The sequence below is a fragment of the Piliocolobus tephrosceles genome, chromosome 15 (assembly GCF_002776525.5).
Source record: "Piliocolobus tephrosceles isolate RC106 chromosome 15, ASM277652v3, whole genome shotgun sequence".
NCBI classification, from domain to species: domain Eukaryota; kingdom Metazoa; phylum Chordata; class Mammalia; order Primates; family Cercopithecidae; genus Piliocolobus; species Piliocolobus tephrosceles.
In genome coordinates, this window is record NC_045448.1 from 47,988,634 (window position 1) to 47,998,289 (window position 9,656).

Below are 9,656 nucleotides of genomic sequence, written 5' to 3' on the forward strand. Positions count from 1 at the left end.
ACTTCACTGATGGATGTACCACATATTAGTTATGCTCTAATTTAGGTACATCTGGGTTTTTTCCATTTTTTCTCATTTATGAATAAAGCTGCTATAAACATGGATTTTCTCTTTTAAAAATTGTTTTGGGGACAGGGACTGGTCTCACTATGTTGCTCAGGCTGATCCGGAGCTCCTGGACTCAAGTAATTCCCCCACCTCAGCCTCCTGAGTAGCCGGGACTACAGGTACACACCAGCATCCCCAGCCATAAATTTTCATTTCTCTTGGGTAAATACCTAGGAGTGGGATTTCTGGGTTTTATGATAAATGTTTAATTTTATATAAAACAGTCAAATTGTTTCCCAAAGAGACTATATTATTCTGTATGGCTACTATATTATATGAGCATTCCAGTCACTTTGCATTCTTGCCAGAACTAGGGTTTGTTGGTTTTTTTTTTTTTTTTTTTAAGCCATTCTAATAGATGTGTAGTGGTATTACACTTTGGTTTTAATTTGAATTTCCCTAATGACTAATCATGTTTAACATTTTAGCAGCTGGGTGCAGTGGCTCATGCCTGTAATCCTAGCACTTTAGGAGGCTAAGCCAGGTGGGTCACTTGAGTCCAACAGTTCAAGACCAGCTTGGGCAACATAGTGAGACCCCCGTCTCTACAAAAAAAATTAAAAATTAACTGGGCATGGTGGTATGCACCTGTAGTCCCAGCTACTCAGAAGGCTGAGGTGAGAGGATGACTTGAGCTGGGGAGGTTGAGGCTGCAGTGAGCCGAGATTGCACTGCTACACTCCAACCTGGAAAACAGAGTGAGATCCTGTCTCAAGAAAAGAAAAAAATTGTTTTTGCATGTGTTTATTTGCCATCTATATATCATCTCTGTGGAAGTGTCCATTCAAATACATTTTTTTTTTTTTTTTGAGACAGGTTTTCACTGTGTTGCCCAGGCTGAGTGCAGTGGGGGCGATTACCAGGTTGTTACCTGAAAGGGGTCCCAATTTAGGCCCTAAGAGAGCGTTTTTGGATCTCGCACAATAAAGAATTTGGGGTGAATCCATGAAGTCAAAGCAAGTTTATTAAGGAAGTAAAGGAATAAAAGAATGACTACTCCATAGGCAGAGCAGCCCCAAGGACTGCTGGTTGCCCATTTTTATGGTTATTTCTTGATTACATGCTAAATAAGGGGTGGATTATTCATGCCTCCCCTTTTTGGACCAGATAGGGTAGCTTCCTGACATTGCCATGGCATTTGTAAACTGTCATGGCGCTGGTGGGAGTGTAGCAGTGAGAACGACCAGAGGTCACTCTTGTGGCCTTCATGGTTTTGATGGGTTTTAGCCCTTTTCTTTACTGTGACCTGTTTTAGCAGCAAGGTCTTTATGACCTGTATCTTGTCCTGACCACCTATCTTATCCTGTGACTTAGAACACCTTAACCTCCTGGGAATGCAGCCCAGCAGGTCTCAACCTTATTTTATCCAGCCCCTATTCAAGATGGAGTTGCTCTGGTTCAAACACCTCTGACAAGGTGAGGTCAGAGCCCTGGCATCGGAAATTGGTTGACTTGCAGGTTGGGAAGAATTTACTGACAACAGTATAGATTTGAAAAGGAAAATTTTATTAGATAGAAAGCACACTGCAGAAGAGTGCAGCCAGGTGCATCAGCAAGAGAACTGAGCATGCCACGGTGGATTTTCCTTAGGGATATTTATGGACCTTAAAGTGAGAGTTTAAGGGTAATTTAGACCATATTAGCGCACATAAGTCATGAGTATTGATTACATTTGCAGACATTTTGCCGTCTTAATGTCAGCAAGGGTTGCAGAATGAGTTTCAACATGCATGCATTCTGGAGATGTACAGAAATTCTAGTTATGTATAAATTTTGAGGAAAGAGGTCTGGAACCAGATGCTGACTTTAGGTAACAGGGAAGGCTAATTACTTCTAAATTCCTCAGATAAGGAGTTTTGCCTCTGGATGGCCTACTTGATGGTCACCAGATGATCTTTGTTCTTCTCAGCGATCACAGCTCACTGTAGCCTTAACTTCCCTGGCTCAAGCGATCCTCTCCCCTCAGCCTTCTGAGTAGCTGGAACCACAGGCATATGCCACCATATTTTTTGTGGAGACAGGGTCTCACCATGTTGCCCGGGCTGGTCTTGAATTCCTGGGCTCAAGCAATCTGCCTGCCTTGGCCTCCCAAAATACTAATATTATAGATATGAGCCACTGTGCCCGGCTCATTTCTCATCTTTTAAAGTAGGGTTGACTTTGTATTATTGAGTTTTCTGAGTTCTTTACATATTCTGGATTCAAGTCTTTTATCAGATGTAAGTTTTGCCAAAAAAAAAAAAAAAAAAAAAAAAAAAAAGATCTCCCCATTTGTGGCTTCTCTTTTCATTCTTTCAACAGTGTCTTTTGAAGAGAAGTTCTTCATTTTGATGAAGTCCAAGTTATTGATTTCTTTTCTTTTACGAACTGTACTTTTGGTGTCATAACTAAGAAATCGTGGCCTAACCCAAGTTCACAAATGTTTTATCCTAGAAGTTTTACAGTTTTAGGTTTTACATTTATGTCTATGATCCATTTTGAATTAATTTTTATGGGGTGTGAAGTATAGATTGAGACTCCTTTTTTTTGCACCTGGATATCTAATTGTTCCATCTTCATTCCTTAAATACACTGTACTTTTTCCATTGAATTATTTCTGCCTGTTTGTCAAAAATCAATTGACCATATACGTATGTAACAGGACTACTAGGTTTGTATGCCTGCTGCCACAGCAACAGACCAATACACTGACAGCAAGTTTTGCAGCAGAGAAAGAGTTTATTAATTCCAAAGTGCCAAACAAGGAAACAGGAGGAATTCTCAAGCCTCAAATCCATTTTCTCTAGGATTTTCTGGGCAAAGGTTTTTAAGGGGATCATGGAGGGTGAGGGGCTAGAAAACTGAGGTCATTGATTAGTTGGAGTAAAGCAGATGAAATAATCAGGATGTGTTGACCCGGTGCAGTGGCTCAAGCCTGTAGTCCCAGCACTTTGGGAGGCTGAGGTGGGCGGATCACCTGAGGTCAGGAGTTCAAGACTAGCCTGGACTACAGGTGAAACCCTGTCTCTATTAAAAATATAAAAGTTAGCTGGGCAAGGTGGCGCGTGCCTATAGTCCCAGCTACTCAGGAGATTGAGGCAGGAGAATCACTTGAACCCGAGAGGAGGAGGTTGCAGTGAGCCGAGATTGCGTCTTTGCACTCCAGCCTGGGTGACAGAGCTAGACACTGTCTCAGAATAATAATAATAATAATCAGGATGTGGAAACTGCATTCTTCCATGAATCAGCTTTCTGCTGGGCCCCTTAGACCAGCTGGTGTGGGTAGTTTTGTTGTATGCAAAACCCAACGGAGAAACTCCATGGAAAACTTAATCTCACAAGGCCTTAGATTTCATCTACAGAACAGAAAAAGAACAGTCTTGTGACAAGGACTACCAATATCCTGGGGTAGTAAGCAGAGAGCAGCCACAAGGAAGTGGGCCAAAGAGCAAGCTGGCTTAATGATGACTGCTAACTGTGCTGCAAGCCTGGTTGAATTTTTTCTTCTCTTAATCGATTTTGTAAAGTTTTCCTGGGGACAGTTGCATGCATGGATCTATTTCTGGGCTCTTTATTCTAGTCCATTAATCTGTATGTCTCTTCTTTCTCCAATATCACACTGTGTTGACTACTGACTACTGTATCTTTATGTAAAATGTAGAAATCAGGTAGGGTGGGTTCACCAACATTATTCTTCTTTTTCAAAATTGTTTTAACTATTCTAGTTCTTTTGCCCCCCCCCCCCCTTTTTTTTTTTTGAGACAAGGTCTGGCTCTGTGACCCAGACTGGTGTGTGGTGGCTCAATCTCAGCTCCCTGCAACCTCCTCCTCCTGGGCTCAAGCCATTCTTCCACCTCATCCTCCCAAGTAAATTTTTTTTTTTTTCAGACAGAGTTTTGTTCTTGTTGCCCAGGCTGGAGTGCAATGTCTTGATCCACCACAACCTCCGCCTCCTTGGTTCAAGTGATTCTCCTGCCTCAGCCTACCGTGTAGCTGGGATTACAGGCATGTGCCACCATGCCCAGCTAATTTTGTATTTTTAGTAGAGATGGGGTTTCTCCATGTTGATCAGGCTGGTCTCAAATTCTCAACCTCAGGCGATCCACTCGTCAAAGTGCTGGCATTACAGGCATGAGCTACTGTGCCCAGCTTTTTTTTTTGAGGCAGAGTCTCACTCTGTCACCCAAACAGGAGTGCAGTGGTGCTCGGGTCACTGCAGCCTCTATCTCCCAGGTTCAAGTGATTTATATGTCTTAGTCTCCCAGGTTCAAGTGATTTACATGTCTCAGTCTCCCAAGTAGCTGGGATTACCGGGTGCACCACCACTCTTCGCTAATTTTTTCATTTTTAGTAGAGACAGAGTTTCACCATGTTGGCCAGGCTGGTCTCAAACTCATGAGCTCAAGAAATCCACCATCTTGGCCTCCCAAAATGCTGAGATTACAGGTGTGAGCCACCACGCCTGATCCAATATATATTTTATTTATTTATTGTATAAAACATTTAATTTCTTGGTCTTTGTGGGGAATTAGATGCATCACCACTATATTACAACTGAGCCATTAATTTTGTAGCTTCACCAACATTAACTGGTTTGCTTTCATGACACTGCTGAAGAATCAATTCTTTCTGTAGAGGTTCAAGAGAAAGGTGTTTTGAGAAATGTGCAAGTTCATTTTGTACATTTACAAGAGCTTTATTTACTCTGTTAGCGTTTTCATCATTCATAATGTTTAAGATTAGTGGTGGGCCAGGTGCGGCGGCTCATGCCTGTAATCCCAGCACTTTGGGAGGCCGAGACGGGCGGATCACGAGGTCAGGAGATTGAGACCATCCTGGCTAACACGGTGAAACCCCGTCTCTACTAAAAATACAAAAAATTAGCCGGGCGTGGTGGGGGATGCCTGCAGTCCCAGCGACACGGGAGGCTGAGGCAGGAGAATGGCGTGAACCCGGGAGGCAGAGCTTACAGTGAGTTGAGATCGCCCCACTGTACTCCAGCCTGGGCTACAGAGCGAGACTCCGTCTCAAAAAAAAAAAAACAAAAAAACAAAAAGATTAGTGGTGGTTGGGCGTGGTGGCTCACGCCTGTAATCCTAGTACTTTGGGAGGCCAAGGCAAGGGGATCATCTGAGGTCAGGAGTTCAAGACCAGCCTGGCCAACCTGGTGAAACCCCGTCTCTACTAAAAATACAAAAATTAGCCAAGTGTGTTGGCAGGCACCTGTAATCCCAGCTACTCAGGAGGCTGGGGCAGGAGAATCGCTTGAACCCAGGAGGCAGAAGTTACAGTGAGCTGAGATCGTGCCATTACACTCTAGCCTGAGTGACAAGAGCAAAACTCTGTCTCAAAAAAAGAAAGAAAGAAAAAAAAGATTAGTGGTAACTGGTTTTGCTTTGTTTTTAGCTTTAAAGTTTTTTTGGCTGGCTATGTGAAATACATTCCTGGATTTCTGCCCTCTTAATCTGTTCTTGGCCCTTGTCAGGAATTCAATACTTGCATGCAGCTTCTTTTTTTTTTTTTTTTTTTGAGGCGGAGTCTTGCTCTGTCGCCCGGACTGGAGTGCAGTGGCCGGATCTCAGCTCACTGCAAGCTCCGCCTCCCGGGTTTACGCCATTCTCCTGCCTCAGCCTCCCGAGTAGCTGAGACTACAGGCGCCCGCCACCTCGCCCAGCTAGTTTTTGTATTTTTTTTTTTTTTTAGTAGAGACGGGGTTTCACCGTGTTAGCCAGGATGGTCTCGATCTCCTGACCTCGTGATCCGCCCGTCTCGGCCTCCCAAAGTGCTGGGATTACAGGCTTGAGCCGCCGCGCCCGGCCACATGCAGCTTCTTAAGCTCCAGGTGACACCATCTGTTTTTCTGGGTTTTGGTATTTTGTTTTGTTTTGAGATAGAGTCTTGCTGTATCACCCAGGCTGGAGTACAGTGGCGCTATCTTGGCTCACTACAACCTTTGCCTCCCAGGTTCATGCAATTCTTCTGTCTCGGCCTCCCAAGTAGCTGGGATTACCACCACATGCCACCACGCCTGGCTAGTTTTTGTATTTTTAGTAGAGATGGGGTTTCACCGTGTTAGCCAGGATGGTCTCGATCTCCTGACCTCATGATACGCCTGCCTCAGCCTCCAAAAGTGCTGGGATTACAGGCGTGAGCCACTGCACCTGCCCTGGCCCAATCTCTATTTTTAAATCAGCATACAGACTCCATTTTTCTCTAAGGGACCACCGGCTTACAGGGGCTCTCTGATCAGAATCCACACCAGTGTTCATGATTTATGCAGAGGTGGTTCTAGTATAGGGTGAAGGAAATCAAAATATTTTACCCCAAAATATATTTATTTGACATATTTTGAAATGGTTGCTGCAGGGCCAGCAAACAGACGAGCCCTTGCAAAGCTATTTTTTCTGGGGAAAATTGGCATCTGTAGATAATCTCTACTAATGCAGCCAGGCCTTCCTTTTCTAGAAATTTTCCATATCTAAGAGAGATTAACTGAGTCTGACACCTTGAAAGGTCTGAAAAAAGACCTTTGCCATATGTTCATTGCAGCACTATTCACAATAGCAAACACATGGAATCAACCCAAATGCCCATCAGTAGATAAAGAAAATGTGGTACATATACACCATGGAATACTATGCAACCACAAAAAAAAAAAAAAAATAAAAAAAAAACAAAAAAAAAAACAAGGTCATGTCCTTTGCAGGGACATGGTTGGAGCTGGAAGCCATTATCCTCAGCAAACTAATGCAGGAACTGAAAACCAAACACCACATGTTCTCACTTATAAGTGGGACCTGAACATTGAGAACACATGGACACAGGGAGGGGAACAACACACACTGGGGTCTGTCAAGAGGTGGGGTTAGGGTAGGGAGAGCATTAGGAAAAATAGCTAATGCATGCTGAGCTGAATACCTATGTGATGGGTTGACAGGTGCAGCAAACCACCATGGCACACGTTTACCTATGTAACAAACCTGCACATCCTGCACATGCATCCTGAAACTTAAAATAAAAATAAAAATTTAAATTAAAAAAAAAAAGACTTTTACCATCTATCCTCTCTGAGGACTGCTACCTATGAGGCCTCATCTGTGTAACAAAGCCATCTTTGCAAGCCAGACCTCTTTCTTTCTCCCTTTCACACCGTGTCTTGCTACTAAACATGATTTACCAACATAAACTGTTTGCGGCCATACTCTTGGCCCGCATTCTTTTTGTAACCTCAAGATGGCATATAAGCTTCTATATCTTATTGTTGGGTTGAGTCTTAATTCCGAAGGCTCCCATGTAAGTACATTAAATAAATTTATATGTCTTTCCTCCTATTAATCAATTTGCCTCGTGTCAGCAGTTTTTCAGTGAACTTTTAGGGGGCCAATGGCCATGGCCCCCACAAGGGTGATGGGCAAGTGCACGATTCTAGAACCAGACTGCTCAGTCTCAAATCCTAGCTTTAATTCTTACTAAAACTGGAGAAAATTACCTAACATCCTTGTGCCTCAATTTCCTGTTCTGTAAAATGGAGAAAATGTAATAACTATTTCATAGGATCTTTGTGAGGACTGCATTAACACATGAAAAATAGAACAGAACCTGGCACCTAGTAAGTCCTTGATAAGTGTCAGCTATTATTTGCCTTATCTTTACCTATCTCAGTTTTTCTCCTTCTCTTCGTACCCCTGATAAATCTGCAACTGTTGAATGGCTAATTTTTCTTTTGAAGACACTTCTTAGGCTTTTAAGCCATTTGATAGTCAGCTTAGCACATTGCCATGGCCCTCCTGGACGATCAACATACAGATGGCCTCCAATTTATGATGGTTCAACTTATAATTTTTAGGCTTTACAATAATACTAATTTGATATACATTCAGTAGAAACTGTACTTTTCCCAGGCTAGCCGTATGTGGTACGATACTCTCTCAAGATCCTGGGTAGCAGCGATCACGAGGGTAAACAACTGGTACCCTACAGTGTACTGTGTTGCCAGTGTTTGGGGATATTGTGTTTTATGCTTTCATATCTCATTGTGTCTGCAAAATGCCCATTTGTGTCTCCTGCCTCTGGTGAGAAGAAGAGGAAGGCAATTACCCTTGAGATGGAACTCAAATCTTAATTCCTCAGCATGAAGGTGGTAAGGCAGTAATGGTAATCTCAGGTAAGTTAGGACTTTCACATTCCGTAATTTCCACCTTCTTAAAGGAACGAAGTGAATAAGTGATGTAGTGAAATAATCAGCATTGGTTAAATCCACTGTTATCACGAAGAAAAGAGGTGAGCTGACTGATGATATGGAAAAATTACTTGTCATGTGGATGGAAGACCAGAAACAGAAGCACATGCCACTGAGCCTTCTGGTGATCCAGGCTAAGGCAAGAAGACTTTTCAATACTTTAAAAGAGTGTGCTGATGATCCTTTGGATATGTAAAAGTTTATAGCAAGTCGGCTGGGCGCGGTAGCTCAAGCCTGTAATCCCAGCACTTTGGGAGGCCGAGATGGGCGGATTACGAGGTCAGGAGATCGAGACCATCCTGGCTAACATGGTGAAACCTTGTCTCTACTAAAAAAAAAAAATACAAAAAACTAGCTGGGCGAGGTGGCGGGCGCCTGTAGTCCCAGTTACTCGGGAGGCTGAGGCAGAAGAATGGCGTAAACCCGGGAGGCGGAGCTTGCAGTGAGCTGAGATCCGGCCACTGCACTCCAGCCTGGGCGACAGAGCGAGACTCCGTCTCAAAAAAAGAAAAAAAGGTTTATAGCAAGTCATGGGTAGTTCCAACACTTCAAAAGTTGTGATCATTTTCATAATGTGGAGGTCAGCAGTGAGGCCACAAGCGCAGATACTAAATGTGCCAAAGCTTTTAAAGAAGAGCTGTGTAAGATAATTGTGAATAAGAAATACTGTGAAAGCAAATATTTAATGTCAATGAAATGAGCTTATTCTGGAAGCGTATCCTGGAGCATCCACACATTCATCAAGAGTACAGGAAGATGCCAGGATTCAAGGCATTCAAAGACCTTATAATGCTGTTTTTGGGTGGAAATGTTGCATGGTTCAAATTCTCCACTTGGAGAACCCTAGAGCATTCAAGAATGTGAATAAGCATATACTTCCTTTTTATTATTGCCATAACAAGAAAGCTTGGATTACAAGCCTTGAAAACAAGTCAGCATTGTTTTCAGACTAGTTTTTGAACTGTATTATGCTATAGGCAAGAGGATATTGTAGGCAAAACAGCATCTGATTCAAGATTCTTCTGATCTTAGACAATGTTCCAGGGCACCCACAGCATATCCTCGATGCCCATCCTGATGTAAAGGTTGTGTATTGTCGCTGAACACAATCACACTCATTTAGCCAAAGAATCAAGGTGCAATAGCTGCATTCAAAGCCTACCATTTACTCCAAACGTTCACATAGGCTGTTGAAGCAACGGAATCTGGCCAGACTCTCCAAGAGTTTTGGAAAGGTTTTAACATTCTAAATACTATCTGGAACATTGCTTCATCTTGGGAAGAAGTCACACAGCAATGCATGAACGGCATTTGGAAGAAAGTTTAAAAG

At 42.9% G+C, this 9,656-nt stretch overlaps 1 protein-coding gene across 1 annotated transcript; it reads right to left on the bottom strand.

Moving 5' to 3' along the window:
• Nucleotides 1-4,635: 4,635 nt before the first annotated feature.
• Nucleotides 4,636-6,356, bottom strand: LOC111550452 (ribosomal biogenesis factor-like). Its single transcript, XM_023223905.1, has 3 exons — nt 6,286-6,356; nt 5,460-5,564; nt 4,636-4,714 (listed from the first exon to the last, which is right to left on the bottom strand). Exons 1-3 carry the CDS (start codon nt 6,354-6,356, stop codon nt 4,636-4,638), a joined length of 255 nt encoding a protein of 84 aa, XP_023079673.1.
• Nucleotides 6,357-9,656: the final 3,300 nt, after the last annotated feature.